The sequence below is a fragment of the Pan troglodytes genome, chromosome 14, assembly GCF_028858775.2.
Source record: "Pan troglodytes isolate AG18354 chromosome 14, NHGRI_mPanTro3-v2.0_pri, whole genome shotgun sequence".
Taxonomy (NCBI): domain Eukaryota; kingdom Metazoa; phylum Chordata; class Mammalia; order Primates; family Hominidae; genus Pan; species Pan troglodytes.
Genome location: NC_072412.2, coordinates 81,393,159 through 81,409,724, shown reverse-complemented (window position 1 = coordinate 81,409,724; position 16,566 = coordinate 81,393,159). Strand labels below are relative to the sequence as shown.

The 16,566-nt window shown below is 37.4% G+C and overlaps 1 protein-coding gene across 39 annotated transcripts in view; it reads right to left on the bottom strand.

Moving 5' to 3' along the window:
• The window catches only part of LMO7 (LIM domain 7), a 310,361-nt gene that overhangs the window by 136,877 nt on the left and 156,918 nt on the right, over window positions 1–16,566 (bottom strand). For 38 of the 39 annotated variants that reach the window (XR_010150516.1, XR_010150517.1, XM_016925377.3 and 35 more), the window contains one exon: window positions 8,543–8,613. The exons of the other annotated variant lie outside the window; for it this stretch is intronic. Coding sequence is in view for 35 of the 38 variants with exons in the window: in XM_016925377.3 (XP_016780866.2) it covers window positions 8,543–8,613 (71 nt within the window). In the remaining 3 variants the exon portion in view is untranslated. The remainder of the gene's footprint in view (window positions 1–8,542; window positions 8,614–16,566) is intronic. 39 annotated transcript variants of the gene reach the window in all.

Genomic DNA, 16,566 nt, shown 5'->3' with positions numbered 1-16,566 from the left:
TACTCAGCCATAAAAAGGAATGAAATGGCATTTGCAGCAACCTGGACAGAATGGGAGATCATTAATTCTAAGTGAAGTAACTTAGGAATGAAAAACCAATTTTGTTAAACAAAACAATGTTTTGTTTAAAACAAAATTTGCTTACTTTTCCTCTAAACACAAATTCTGCTCATTAAGCATTTTAATGTGTACTAAATATGGCAATGTGCTGGGATCAGCAGCAGAGCAATCAGACGGTCCAGCTACCAGAGGCACAGACAACCCTCTCCCTCTCCAAACAGCATCGCCTAGTACTTAGCAAAAAAAAGCTGGCATTTCATAGGTGCTTTACAGATATTTATTAAAATCCACTGCCCAGTTTTTAATGCAGAAATATTTCTGTGAAATATCAAATTCTTCAAAATCTCTATCTTCTTTATAAAGAAATTTTTAAACATTTTACCTCTGCTTTCAAATGCTAGAAATTGCTTTTTGCTCTTACCAACAACACTCCTCCCTAGTATTTTTTTGTTGCCAGAAAAGTCAAACCTTGATATTCTCTACTTATTGTCAATGTTGATCAAAAGAGTAAACTATCAGATACATTAACTTGGACTGGTTATCTTAATTAAGTAAATGCCTTACTAAAATTTTAAATTAATAACTTTTATTTAAATTCATAAGCTGCAATATTTTAAAATAAGTAATCACATGCCCATGGGTAAAATAACCAGTATATATAATTTAAAAGTCTAAAAGCATTCAATATAAATATTTATGATAACTTTAATATTTTCAAAGATTGCTAGTAAAATTGATGTTAAGTTTAATTTCTAGAATTTCTATGGTAGTAATTTTGAATACTGCTGAATTACCTACAACACACAGTAAAAGTTAACAGTAAATGCTAAGATGGGAAAGTGTGTGCAACAGCAACGTCAGTACCAATGTAATTTATAGTCATCACTTTCTTATGATGGAACTTTATTATATAGCCTCACTGTTCTGCTTGAAGCATCCTGAAGTAAGTCTAGCAAAGCTTGAGTAGTCTCAGGGCAGATACCTCTTATTCTGAGACCCTCAATAATTATAGCACTAATGGATTTCACTGAGTAGTAGAAAATTTCCCAATGTCACATCAAAGGCAAACGGCATTTAGACACAGACCTTACACCCTTCTCAACAATGAACTCAAAGTGGATCACAGACCTAAATATAAAACCAAAAACTATTAAAACTCCTAGAAGAAAACACAGGGGGAAGTCTAGAGACTTTAGGTTTGACAATGACTTTTTAGACAAGACACAAAAAGCACAATTCATAAAAGAAATAATTGACACACTGGACTTCATTAAAATTAAAAATATCTGCTTTGTGAAAGACACTGTCAAGGGAATAAAAAGACAAGCCACAGACTGAGAGAAAATATTTGTAAAAGACATATCTGAAAAGGGACTCTTATCTAAAATATACAAGGAACTCTTAAAAAGTCAACAAAAAGAAAATCTGATTAAAAAATGGGCCAAAGACCTTAACAGACACCTCACTAAGGAAGACACGCAGATGACAAATAAGGACATGAAAAGATGCTCCACATCATATGTTATCACGGACATGTAAATTAAAATAATGAGATACCACTACACATTCATTAGAATGGTCAAAATTCAGAACACGGACAACACCAAATGCTGACAACGACGTGGAACAACAAAAACTCTCATTCTCTGCTGGTAGAAATGCAAAATGGTACAGACATTTTGAAAGAGTTTGGCAGCTTCTTACAAAACTAAATATACTCTTACCATATGATCCAGCAGTCATGTTCCTTGGTATTTACCAAAAGGAGCTAAAAATTTACATTTACACAAAAAACTGCACATGGATTGTATTAGTCCATTCTCACACTGCTATTAAGAACTACCTGACCATATGATCCAGCAATCATGTTCCTTGGTATTTACCAAAAGGAGCTAAAAATTTACATTTACACAAAAAACTGCACATGGATTGTATTAGTCCATTCTCACACTGCTATTAAGAACTACCTGAGACTAGGTAATTTATGAAGAAAAGAGGTTTAATTAACTCAAAATTCCACAGGCTTAACAGGAGGCATGACTGGGAGGCCTCAGGAAATTTACAATCACGGCAGAAGGTGAAGGGGAAGCAAGCGGGTCCTACCGTGGCAGAGAAGGACAGACAGCAAGTGAAGGGGGAAGTGCCACACACTTTTAAAACATCAGGTCTCGTGAGAACTCACTCACTATCATGAGAACAGCATGGGGGAAACCCACCCCCATGATCTAATCACCTCCCACCAGGTCCCTCCCCCAACACTGGGAATTACAATTTGACATGAGATTTGGATGGGACACAGGGCCAAACCATATCATGGATGTTCATAGCAGTTTTATTCATAATTGCCATAACTGAGAAGCAACCAAGATGGCCTTCATTTGATGAATGAATAAACAAACTGTGGAACCTCCAGACAGTAGAATGTTATTCAGCACTAAAGAGACACGAACTGGTTGGGTACAGTGGCTCACGCCTATAATCCCAGCACTTTCGGAGGCCAAGGCGGACAGATCACTTGAGGTCAGGAGTTCGAGACCAGCCTGGCCAACATGGTGAAACCCTGTCTCTACTAAAGATACAAAAATTAGCCAGGCGTGGTGGTGCGTGCCTGTAGTCCCAGCTACTCGAGAGGCTGAGGCAGGAGAATCGCTTGAACCCAGGAGGCGGAGGTTGCAGTAAGCCGAGATCGCGCCATTGCACTCCAGCCTGGTGGACAAGAGTGAGACTCCATCTCAAAAAAAAAAAAAAAAGAGAGAGACATGAGCTATCAAACCATAAAAAGACATGGAAGTAAGTGCATATTACTCAGTGAAAGAAGCCAATCTGAAAAGGCTACGCACTGTATGAGTCCAACTATGTGACATTCTGGAAAAGCCAAAATCATAAAGACAGTAAAGATTGGTGGTTTCCAGGGATTAGAGGTAAGGGAGGGATGAATAGGAGGAGCGCAGAGGATTTCTACAGCAGTGAAACAATTCTGGATGATACTATAATGATGGGTACATGTCATTACACATTTATCCAAAACCATACAACGTACAACACCAAGAATGAACCCTAATGTAAACCATGGACTCTGGGTGATGATGATGTGTCAATGTAGGTCCATCATTTGTAACCAATGTACCCCTCTGGTGGGGGACGTTGATAATGGGGGAGGCTGTGCATGTGTGGGGGCATGGAAAATATGGGATCTTTCTGTACCTTCCCCTCAGTTTTTCTGTGAACCCAAAACTGTTCTTTTAAAAAGTCTTCAAAACAAAAACAACAGAAAGCAAAAGGAATCTAACGGAGGGACCTGGCTTCCTGTACTATTTAACTACGAAGTAATGTTACTAAATTCCTCTCGATCCCTCAGGTAAATAAGAGTGATATATCAGTCTCTCTCCAGGATTTCAACCCTCAACTTTAAGGCCACAATATTAAAAAACTTCTGCAAAACTTGAAATGAGTCTTTAGAGTGTCTCTACCATAACTGAAGTGAATTTTTAAGTTCATTTGCCAAGCTGACTTTCAACTTGATATACTCTTTCTTTGAAACAAAAAATCATGTTTTTGCTAGACACAGATATTACATCACAGGTGAAACAAACCATGATGCTTAAAAAGGCATGCAAATGCCAACCATAAAATACTGCCATTAAGTGAAAACAGGTTAAAATTTTTACATTCATTTTTATGAACTTGAACCCTTGCACCATTGTTTGCCTATTGCTGGGCTATCACATAACATGGAAACTGCAAAGCTTATATTACTTGAAAGTGAAGAAAAACAGTTTTCACTAAATTTCAAAAGGCTGTAAAAACAGATCAGGGTTAATAGTGTTGGCATGCTGGAGCACTGTATGTAAGCAACTGTCCTCCTCAGGAAATTCAAAACCAGAAACACCTCTAAGAAAAAAAGCCTTTCCCACTACATGAAAGCCTCTGGGCTTCCCATGGAGCACTGCATGGAAGCCCCAGGGGGCCTACCCATGTCACCGGCACTCCATGTGTGGGTGGAGATCTCCAACTCCAACAAAAAAGATAGAGCTCTCTTGGCAGGAATGACAAGTGACAAAGTTCTCTATCTTACCCCGTGCCTTAAAATGATCATCTGAGTGTCCCAGAGTAAACAGTAGTATTTGTAAAAATAAAAATATATATATTTTTCTATTGAATATGTATATATATAATCCTTAATAAATTATTACAGTATTTTTAGGCAGATACTGTTGTGGTCACATGGCTGATACAAATAGGAACACTGATAGGGGTGAATATCTTGCTCCTGTCTTTCCAAGATACAAGAAAGGAAAAAGAAGACCTGGTGACAGTGAGAGAAGAGTTGTGTTTTTTTGTTTGTGTTTTTTTTTTTTTTTTTTTTTTTTGAGACGGAGTCTCGCTCTGTTGCCCAGGCTGGAGTGCAGTGGTACCATCTCCACTCACTGCAAGCTCCGCCTCCCAGGTTCACGCCATTCTCCTGCCTCAGCCTCCCGAGTAGCTGGGACTACAGGCGCCCGCCACTACACCCAGCTAATTTTTTGTATTTTTAGTAGAGACGGGGTTTCGCCATGTTAGCCAGGATGGTCTCGATCTGCTGACCTCATGATCCGCCTGCCTCGGACTCCCAAAGTGCAGGGATTACAGGCGTGAGCCACCGCGCCCGGCCGAGAAGAGTGTTCTTACTGTGAGTCATGTGTTCAAAAAGGCATAAACTTCTGATGCATAGCTGACTGTGGCAGAGACTTGGGATCATTCCAGGGATGGGAGGTACAGACTGACTAACCACTGACACACCCAATCAGACTATCGTCAAGCAAATCTTCTTTCTTCATCAGAGAAAAAAAAAAAAAAAAAAAGAGTGTTTTCATTTGAATATTTCCAAGATTGTCATCATAAGATGAGTAACTGGGAAATTACTGATATCATTAGCTGTTTATGTCTCAACCAAATATGTTTGGAAAAGAGGAATAATTCTGCTAGAACCCAGAGCAAAACAAGATCATGGACACTGATGAAGTGATACATCTTTTATATTTTTTAAATATATATAATAAGGCAGTCCACATGAACACTAAGAAATACTGAAGAAAGAAGACAGATTAATGAACACTATTAATAAAATTCATAGCACATTATAACAAGGAACTAAAACCACCTTATAAAAACTCGTCAATCCTTTTATTAATTAGAAAAGCAAAAATATCAGACAGTGTTCCCATCTCACTGTTTAGTAAAACCAAGAGAGACTACAATCATAGACTTTCATCAAGGGAGTATTCCTTGATGAAATCCCAACTCACTAGATGCCACAGTCAAACTAAACAACACTAAAATGACTAACATGAAGATACTAACTTCAATAGTCAATCAGATTAAAAGGCAATGAACGCATATAACTATCCTCATTACTCAAATGTGTATCTTGTCTGAAACCTCAGTGCATGGTTTATCCCCACTTTAGACTATCTGAAATGTCAGTACACTTCCAACTGGGTGAAAGCTATAAGCTATTCGAACTTTTGACTTTGATATTTCAGAACACCAGTTCAAAAGGAAAGAGTACTACTAATGGATTTTTTTTAAATTGCTGAAATTACTGGATGAAATATTAAGAAAATCTTTAATGGTGGTAATGAATGAGAATGCCTAGAGGTTTCTAATAGGCAACAAGCAGAACCTGTATTTCACAAGAAATATGATTCTGGCAGTGAGCCAGATAGAAGTCAGCCTTTTCCTGTACGAAAATGAATTCAGGTTTTAAAAATATCCTAATCATATTTCACCTAAAACTTGGGATCTCTAGTGGGTAAAATATCCTCAAAGACAGATAGCTTACTATATTTACCACTAATTAAAAAGTCAGGGCTTGTAATACCAGATCTCTGAACAGCTGACTTTGTTTTCCTCTCAGGCATTATATATAACACAGGTGGATGTGGCCACAAACAGCAGTGCCTGCTTAATCATTTCAGAGTGCAACCAGCCAGGCTTTCCTCAGTTACAGGTTTCATACTAAATATGGTTATCTGGGCTTTTTATTCGTTAACACCACAGCTTTTAGATGAATGTGTCGTCATCAAACAGTGACTATAAACAACGTGATTCACAATTTAGAGAAAGATTTTTTAATAAAAATATTATGCAGGACTTTGGTGTCCCACAGTAAATTACAATTGCTGATTACCATGGCTTCAGATTTACTTAAGCTACTTCTGGGAAACATTAATTTAAAGAATACTGGGTACTAAGAGACTGATTAGACTTATGTGGCAATGCACAAAATCCAAATTAGAAAAATTCCAATTAGAAAACAATATTAGAATTAGCTTTGGAAGTCTGAGAATTAAAGTGACTTTTTAAAAAGCCAATATATCTCTAAACATTCATCCAAATGTTTGCTGTTGCCATTAAGGTAGAAATTACATATTTATTCTAACATGTACTGCTTGTGCTCACAATAGTTTTTCATCAACTCTGAATATCCTCCTTGGTCACACTATGCAGATCTTTTCAGGCTAGGTATAGCTTTTGGAAATCACTTCTCATCATTCAGAGCCCAGGCTGGTGCATAAGTTGCATTTTAAATCAAAACCTGGTTGTCATTCTCAAACATGTTTAATGATCTATTTATGGGGTCAATGCCCCAAAAGTGGGACCCCTAAAATATTATGGGCAATAGTTCATTACTGGAAATATATAACCTACAAAATTACTTCTTTGAAAGATCATATATTCGAGATATATGCTTTTGTAAATCTAAAAAGAAACTCCGTGCTTCATAGGCACACTTCCTTGAAGGCACAAACCTACCCAATTCCTATTTAGACTTGTGGGGTGTATGGTTGATGGCTTTTTTTTTTACTGCAAACATTTAAATAATAGCTAAAGTAGTTTGCAGGTCACATGCCTCTTTCTAATAGGCACTGTTTCCCCTCCATCTTCTAAACATTACTAGAGTACATTTAAATCATACTGTTTTCAAATTAAGATAAAGTAACTTCCCATTAGTGGCCAGTTGGGCTATGTGGTCTACTTAAATTAGCTTAAACACTATTTGACTCATTGTCAAACTAATTGAAACACTATTCACATTCCAATGAATGTGACATTGGAAGACGACAAGAAAGACACTTTGAACTTTATTCCTGGCCCTTATTCACATGTGTGTCCTATACATGTCACCTATACGTTAGGTGAAACCACACGAAATTGACACTTCTTTAGGTCACAAATGGTTAAATATCAGCAACTTCATATGGAACAAAATTAATAATATCACCTTAAGACAAAGAACTTTGAACACTTGCCAACAGAGCTGACAAGATAGACTGTTATTTACATGCCCATCATCTAGCAACAACTTGTATATATACAAAGTTTGATCGTTTATAAAAACCTTAAAATATATATTGTTGAACTCAGCAACTCTGTGAATTAGGCACATCAGATACCTTGATCTCTGCTTTACCGATGAGAAAATAAGGCTCAAATGTTAAATCACTTGGTCAAATGTTCAAAGATGTGAGGTCACTTATTCAAAGGTCCAAAAATAATGGAGCAAGAAATCTAACCTAGGCCCTTTGACTCCAGACCTTTTGCTGCAAACAACTCCTTCAAAAGGATAATCAAAATCTCTAAGTACTAGTGTATACACTCTCACTGCTTACATGTGAACAGATAGCATAAATACCTGTGCGAAAAGTGTCTAGATTGAAATAATTAAGTGCTTTCAAAAATGTGGGTGAGTACTCAAGTACATTCTTAGAATTTATTTGCTCGCTTCTGCAACCTCTACCCTCACCCAGGATTTCATCCTTATGCCTCACAGGCCTGCCTCTCCCTTATTCCCAAAGTTCATATACTTGACTAACTGTACTATGCATCCATTGGGGAACAAAATATTACACTACACATACAATGTAGGCCTTATACTATCAATCATGGTACTAGCCTATCTTACTTCTTTGTAAGCAAAGTCTGGGGTGTGGTTCTCAATGGTATCTATTAATTGAATGAATGGTCCATAAGTCAAATTGATTTTGGTAATGTAATGACTCCACTTAAAGCTTAAAGGAAAAATCTACCACTCCAATCATCAAGATTTATTGATGAAGCAAAGATTTTGTGTATTAACTTCCAAACCAGGCAATTCTACCCATTAGAATATTCAGACTAAGAGATCAATGGTAACATGTCATAAGGCTTCCTTCTCAATCACCCACCCCCCACTGGCCCACCATGCAATAGAATCTTTCTTGTTTACTAATTAAAAATAATATATATTTTACCAGTGCTATCTTTAGATACAGAGACTGATAACCCCTTCTTCCTACTGTCTCGTATTGTGAGGTATCAATTTGCAGGGATCAAATCTCACCTGTGACCAAGAACACATATCTGTGACTACGGTGGCCATGGGAGGAGCCAAACACCTCATCACTCACACACACACATATCTTTGCTTTTGAATTATTTTTTAAATACTTTAAATACTTACTCACACAGCAGAACACCGTTTTCTAGAGAGGCTCGAAAATCTTTTGTTTCAAAATTCTTCTCTGTTACTGCCTGAAAGATAGGTTTGGTTGTTAATTTTCTCTTAAGCAGGGATAGCACACAAGTCCAATTCAGTATTAGATTAATTAATATGCATTTAATGTTATACTTGAAGTATTTGCATACATAGACTGTTATAGCCTATAATCTGTTCCTTATAGGAATATGTACTGTCTGTTTTATATTACAAAGAGATAGTTTAACCATTTTAGTATGACAAATATATGCAGGAAAAAATTACAATGAGTGTTTTCGGTAATATAATCATTTTATTGGATGATACACAAAAGAGCTAAACTAAATTTTCAACATATTTTATATATTTTTTAAAAACCTATGGGTGATCTATTCTACTAAGAATGAATAAAAACAGTATAAGATAGAAACTCAAGATACCAACGACACTGAATACACATATCATTAATTTCAATTCTATCTTTATATTCCTCAAATTTCACTACAAAGCTAAACAGCAGAGGGCATGACACTTCTTAAACTTATTTATGAAATCGTCCTAATTGATGTAAAGAGCCATTTATTGAAACATCCTGGGGAGAAGACTATTAAATCCTGGCGCAGAGAGACAAAAGAAAGAGAGGTGAGATGGTGAATATTTTAAACAGACAATTCCCAACTTAAGGAATTACAGAGGAACAGGCACCTGCAGTTACCACCACCAGTAATGTTGGTGAAACCTCTAGAAAAATCTCTAGATTCTCTCTCTGAAGGGGGAGGTGGCTGGGATAGAAAAGGGGATTCCACAGGGGAAATAGTAGCAGAGAAAATGAAGGTCACAGTGGGAAAAAAGCTGCCCTAAGAACAACCCCTGGGACTGAGTCCCAGCTCAAGGGGAGGGCAGGGACCAACAGCAGTGACACCAGCTGTCCTGGAGATGCAGCCACCACGTAAGAACAGGAGTAGTCCCTGCTCCACCTGCCACTTCAGAAAGAAATACATTTCTGATATCCTGAACTGGAAAGTCACCAATCTTAAATCCCAGGTTGGCTCCAGGGCTCAACGAAGGGACCTTTACCACCATCCCCCAGCTATCCTCACTACTGCCAGCTTCACGGTCCCCCTAGAATCCCTGTGTGTCTTCATTCTGCATCTCTCCACAGTGCCCAACATCGCTGCAGCTAGACATGATATCTGTTAACTGACAAAATAATGGTTGTGTTTCTCAGAGGTTGTTCTATACATTTGGACAGAAGCCTGGGCCAGGAGGCAACATGCTCAAACTCAGGAAGAGGTAGATCCTTCCTATACTTGGCATTAATCTACAGAAGGGCTGCACTGCTGCTTTACTTAAACAAAGGCAGAGTGTCTGTTACAGGCATTACCTGAATGCTGGGTAGGAATTTACTGAAAAAAAAAAACACGTTTTGAAGGCAGGCAGCTCTTCCATCAGGGAGTCCACAGCCTCATAAGAAAAATGTAGGGGGTGGACCCAAGACGGCCAAATAGGAACAGCTCCAGTCTACAGCTCCCAGCGTGAGCGACGCAGAAGACGGGTGATTTCTGCATTTCCGACTGAGGTACTGGCTTCCTCTCACTGGGGAGTGTCAGGAAGTGGGTGCAGGACAGTGGGTGCAGCGCACCGAGCGTGAGCCGAAGCAGGGCGAGGCACCGCCTCGCGCAGGAAGCACAAGGGGTCCGGGAATTCCCTTTCCTAGTCAAAGACAGGGGTGACAGACGGCATTGAGTCTCTGAATAGACCAATAACAGGCTCTGAAATTGAGGCAATAATTAATAGCTTACCAACCAAAAAAAGTCCAGGACCAGATGGATTCACAGCCAAATACTACCAGAGGTACAAGGAGGAACTGGTACCATTCCTTCTGAAACTATTCCAATCAATAGAAAAAGAAGGAGTCCTCCCTAACTCATTTTATGAAGCCAGAATCATCCTGATACCAAAGCCTGGCAGAGACACAACCAAAAAAGAGAATTTTAGACCAATATCCCTGATGAACATCAATGCAAAAATCCTCAATAAAATACTGGCAAACCGAATCCAGCAGCACATCAAGAAGCTTATCCACCATGATCAAGTGGGCTTCATCCCTGGGATGCAAGGCTGGTTCAACATATGCAAATCAATAAATGTAATACAGCATATAAACAGAACCAATGACAAAAACCATATGATTATCTCAATAGATGCAGAAAAGGCCTTTGACAAAATTCAACAACCCTTCATGCTAAAAACTCTCAATAAATTAGGTATTGATGGGACGTATCTCAAAATAATAAGAGCTATCTATGACAAACCCACAGCCAATATCATAATGAATGGGCAAAAACTGGAAGCATTCCCTTTAAAAACTGGCACAAGACAGGGATGCCCTCTCTCACCACTCCTATTCAACATAGTGTTGGAAGTTCTGGCCAGGGCAATCAGGCAGGAAAAGGAAATAAAGGGTATTCAATTAGGAAAAGAGGAAGTCAAATTGTCCCTGTTTGCAGATGACATGATTGTATATCTAGAAAACCCCATCATCTCAGCCCAAAATCTCCTGAAGCTGATAGGCAACTTCAGCAAAGTCTCAGGATACAAAATCAATGTGCAAAAATCACAAGCATTCTTATACACCAATAACAGACAAACAGAGAGCCAAATCATGAGTGAACTCCCATTCACAATTGCTTCAAAGAGAATAAAATACCTAGGAATCCAACTTACAAGGGATGTGAAGGACCTCTTCAAGGAGAACTACAAACCACTGCTCAATGAAATAAAAGAGGATACAAACAAATGGAAGAACATTCCATGCTCATGGATAGAAGAATCAATATCATGAAAATGGCCATACTGCCCAAGGTAATTTATAGATTCAATGCCATCCCCATCAAGCTACCAATGCCTTTCTTCACCGAATAAGAAAAAACTACTTTAAAGTTCATATGGAACCAAAAAAGGGCCCGCATTGCCAAGTCAATCCTAAGCCAAAAGAAAAAAGCTGGAGGCATCACGCTACCTGACCTCAAACTATACTACAAGGCTATAGTAACCAAAACAGCATGGTACTGCTACCAAAACAGAGATATAGACCAATGGAACAGAACAGAGCCCTCAGAAATAACGCCGCATATCTACAACTATCTGAGCTTTGACAAACCTGACAAAAACAAGAAATGAGGAAAGGATTCCCTATTTAATAAATGGTGCTGGGAAAACTGGCTAGCCATATGTAGAAAGCTGAAACTGGATCCCTTCCTTACACCTTATACAAAAATTAATTCAAGAAGGATTAAAGACTTAAATATTAGACCTAAAACCATAAAAACCCTAGAAGAAAACCTAGGCAATACCATTCAGGACATAGGCATGGGCAAGGACTTCATGTCTAAAACACCAAAAGCAATGGCAACAAAAGCCAAAATTAACAAATGGGATCTAATTAAACTAAAGAGCTTCTGCACAGCAAAAGAAACTACCATCAGAGTGAACAGGCAACCTACAGAATGGGAGAAAATTTTGCAACCTACTCATCTGACAAAGGGCTAATATCCAGAATCTACAATGAACTCAAACAAATCTACAAGAAAAAAAACAAACAGCCCCATCAAAAAGTGAGCAAAGGATATGAACAGACACTTCTCAAAAGAAGACATTTATGCAGCCAAAAGACATATGAAAAAATGCTCATCATCACTGGCCATCAGAGAAATGCAAATCAAAACCACAATGAGATACCATCTCACACCAGTTAGAATGGCAATCATTAAAAAGTCAGGAAACAACAGGTGCTGGAGAGGATGTGGAGAAATAGGAACACTTTTACACTGTTGGTGGGACTGTAAACTAGTTCAACCATTGTGGAAGTCAGTGTGGTGATTCCCCAGGGATCTTGAAGTAGAAATACCATTTGACCCAGCAATCCCATTACTGGGTATATACCCAAAGGATTATAAATCATGCTGCTATAAAGACACATGCACATGTATGTTTATTGCGGCACTTTTCACAATAACAAAGACTTGGATCCAAGCCAAATGTCCAACAATGATAGACTGGATTAAGAAAATGTGGCACATATACACCATGGAATACTATGCTGCCATAAAAAATGATGAGTTCATGTCCTTTTTAGGGACATGGATGAAGCTGGAAACCATCATTCTCAGCGAACTATCACAAGGATAAAAAACCAAACACCACATGTTCTCACTCATAGGTGGGAACTGAACAATGAGAACACATGGACACAGGAAGGGGAACATCACACACCGGGGACTGTTGTGGGGTGGGGGGAGCGGGGAGGGATAGCATTAGGAGATATACCTAATGTTAAATGACGAGCTGATGGGTGCAGCACACCAACATGGCACATGTATACATATGTAACTAACCTGCACGTTGTGCACATGTACCCTAAAACTTAAAGTATAATAAATAAATAAATAAAAAAGAAAAATGTAATGTTTAAAGCACAGTTAAACATACCCAAAGAGAATGGCATATTCTTCTGAAAATAACTGAAAGGACCCTGGATTATCCCACCAACCTGTGCAACAGAAACTCTTTTGAATTTTCCCCAAATTGTTCCAAAACAAACTCAAGGGGAGTGCAGATCTCAACTATAGAAAACGTTGTAACATGTCCTTCATCTGGAAACTCCTATGCACAGCCAAAAAGCATGAAATAGGCCCAGAAACATCCAACGCAGATGCTAAAGCCCATTCTCTCTAGTCATAGCAAAGCCCCTCAGAGCCACTGACACTTATAATCTGGCAATTCCATTCCCAAATCAATATAGATTCAAAGCAGTGATTTACAAGAAAGAAGGGCTGTGTCCTGCAGACACCGGATAGCAGTGAAGAATGACAGTCAACAGCAATGAAAGGGCCAATCAAGAGGGTAGCATGTAGCAAGTGGCAAAATGGAAAGAAAAAGAACTGAAGTCTGACCAAAGCAAGTTCAAATTCCACATTCACTACCTAATGACTGTGTGATCTTAAGCAAGTTACATAACCTCTCTGCACCCCAGTGTGCTCACCTGAAGCAGGGAAAATATCACCTGCTTATTAGTTTGTAGTGGCTGAAATGTGCAATCAAGTTCTTGAGGGTGGTTAAACAGTACATGCCAAACCTCCTTATATGCATCAACCCTGAAGTTACCACTCTGACAATACTCCAACAATTAATCCTCAGAAACACACCTCCGCATCATATAGACATGGCTAAGTTAGTTATATTTAGAATATCCTTTAATAAAGTGGGCAAAATGGAATCTTCAAAGCTATTCAGAAAACCCAACTATCCATAATGGTTCATCTCCCCCAAAAAGATGATAGAAAGGCAAGATCATATGTAGATATATGAGGGGGTCTGAAGACCCCCTCATATATCCAAATATTGACGTACTCTTGTACTTACGTACTTTCCAAAATCTAAATAATGATGATAAAAGACCAAATTCCATTTGTACAGTATTTATATATTTTTTTAAAAAAAGACAATATAAAAACTAAACAAAGGTTTTAAATAATAGCTTATATTTTGAAGACATGGCAATCTGGCATGTCCTGTACACCACTGAAGGTAATATAAAATGTTACCACAATTCTAGAAGGTAATTTGTGATATGTATCAGAAGTCTTAAATATGCATATTCTCCTAGGTGCAGGATCTAGGAGTTTATACTAGGACAACAGGACAGGCACACAGAACAGAATTGTTTCACAGCGTTCTGTAGAATAAATAGCAACAATTGCAAATAACCTGAATGCCCAGCAATAAGAACTTGATTATATTATGATATAGCCATAAAACAGAAAATGACATGAAATTGAAATTCATGTCATAAAAGTGGATTTATTACTTGTAAAGAATATTATTTAAAAAGCAATTTATGAAAAATTGGGAAAGTTTATGAAAAATTGGGAGTATAATCCCAATTTCTATAACTCTATAAGAATGTATCATAAGTAAACATGGAATAAATATACTAACAGTAATTATTCCTAAGTTGTAGAATTACACTTATTTTTAATGTTATCTTTTGTTTATATTCTTTAAAGACTACAGGTGTTTATATATAAATTTATAAATAAATTTATTAATATAAAAGAACAACATTCAAAAGAAGCCAAAACCAATCAGATTTAGGTCAATTTACTAAATCTCCTGTACCTAAAGGAACAAAGAATAGAAGAGGCTGACACCAGTTTTTGTCCTAGGTAATTTTTCTTATTATCTATGCAATCCACACAATCTTAAATTTAATAATCCTTATGATTATCTCCATTTCACTAGTATGAAATTCGAGGCTCAGAACGTTTAACTTTCTAGAAAGTTAAAAAACCTCCCACATGAAACAGACACCAAAAACCAACAGCATTTTATAAGTACTCAGTAAAAGAGTAACTCAACTACATTAGACTCTAAAGTATTTTTAGGCTACAAAAATTAAATTATCTTCAATCTATTCAGACATTTTTAAATTAGGGTATTTTACAACATAATACAGCTTCAAAAATAATCCTCCTCTGTTAAGGGTATAGAAGGTAGATCAGTAAATAAAAATGTTCAGTTAATCTTTTCATCCAATTTTCCTGGATAAAAAGATGTGTTAACACATAATGACTGTGTGTGTGCATGGGTGTAGGTGCAAGAGACAGAGGAAGATAATAAAAATATAATACTCTAAACTTCAGTATAAGATAAGTTCTCTTTAAATGTTTTAACAGTTCTGTGGGCATTTTCACAAACATTATAAAACATTTGTACTGCACATACTAGCTACTCCGACCTCAATAACTCGAAAAATCTGATTTTTTAATTAGCAACTCTTATACCATATAATTGTAAACTCACCTAAGACTCCCCCTAAAATAAAACAAAAATTTTTTATGAGTTTAAAACCAAAAAAAGAAAGCACAATTTTATAGCAGGACTATTAGGTCTACAGAGGCTGCCTCAGCTACTTACCTTAAGGTCACAACATGATGTCAATGGTGGCCTGTTGAGGCCAAGTAGGGGCGCTGGAACTAGGATGCCTGGGTTTAAAGCCCTGCTCTGCCACTTTCTACCTGCAATTCTGAACAAGCTACGTAACATCTTAGTTATCCCATTTGTGAAATGGAGATTAAATATACCCATCTCAAAGGGTTATGGTGAGAATTAAATGAGATAATATGCATGAAACACTTAGCACTTGCCTGACCCAAGACAAGCACTCACGAATGCTAGCTGTTATTATTACCTGTTACTATCCATCTGTAGAATGAAAGTAAGAAGCTGCATCTTAGCAGATAAATGTCTGTTTTGCCAGATGCAACATCCTTTATTTAAAGGAAGAAACTGAGTTATTAAATTATTTTCTGTCTTCTGACAACATTGCAAAAGTTATAAATCTACAAACCATCTCAAAACATAGTGAAAGTAGGTTGTTTAAAAATAAGAATAAATCACACTTTAAATGTGAACTCATTCTTATGTTGAGAATTCAGTATTCTGAAAGAAATTACAGTATTTTAAAAGAACTGTTTAGTAGTTCTAATCTAACAATTACTCATTCAGTTTTTCTATAATTTTGAACCTTACTCATTAGCAAGTTATTTAAGGTGTGACACATTTCACGTAATGCTGTTGTGATTCATAGGAACCACATAAATAGAGACCACATGTTTCCCACTTAAGTTATCAAAAGTCAACACAAACAGGAGTGATGACTATGTAGTCAAACAGCCACACCCTGCCTTGTATACAATTTTTTCTTCTCTTTCTTGTTTGCCCCTTTCCATATTTTCCTAAGGCAGTTAAATAAAATCATCCCCACCTAAAATAATCTGAAGAGATACACATCAGGAGAGAATACCTCAGGTTTAATCCTGGACCTATCTCACATGATACACTTTTAAATCACCACTCAGTCCCTTAATTTTAAAAGGGAAATTAATATTTGCCCTATCTACTTCATAGTACACAAGTGACTTGTGAAGGCATTTCGACTCCTCTGG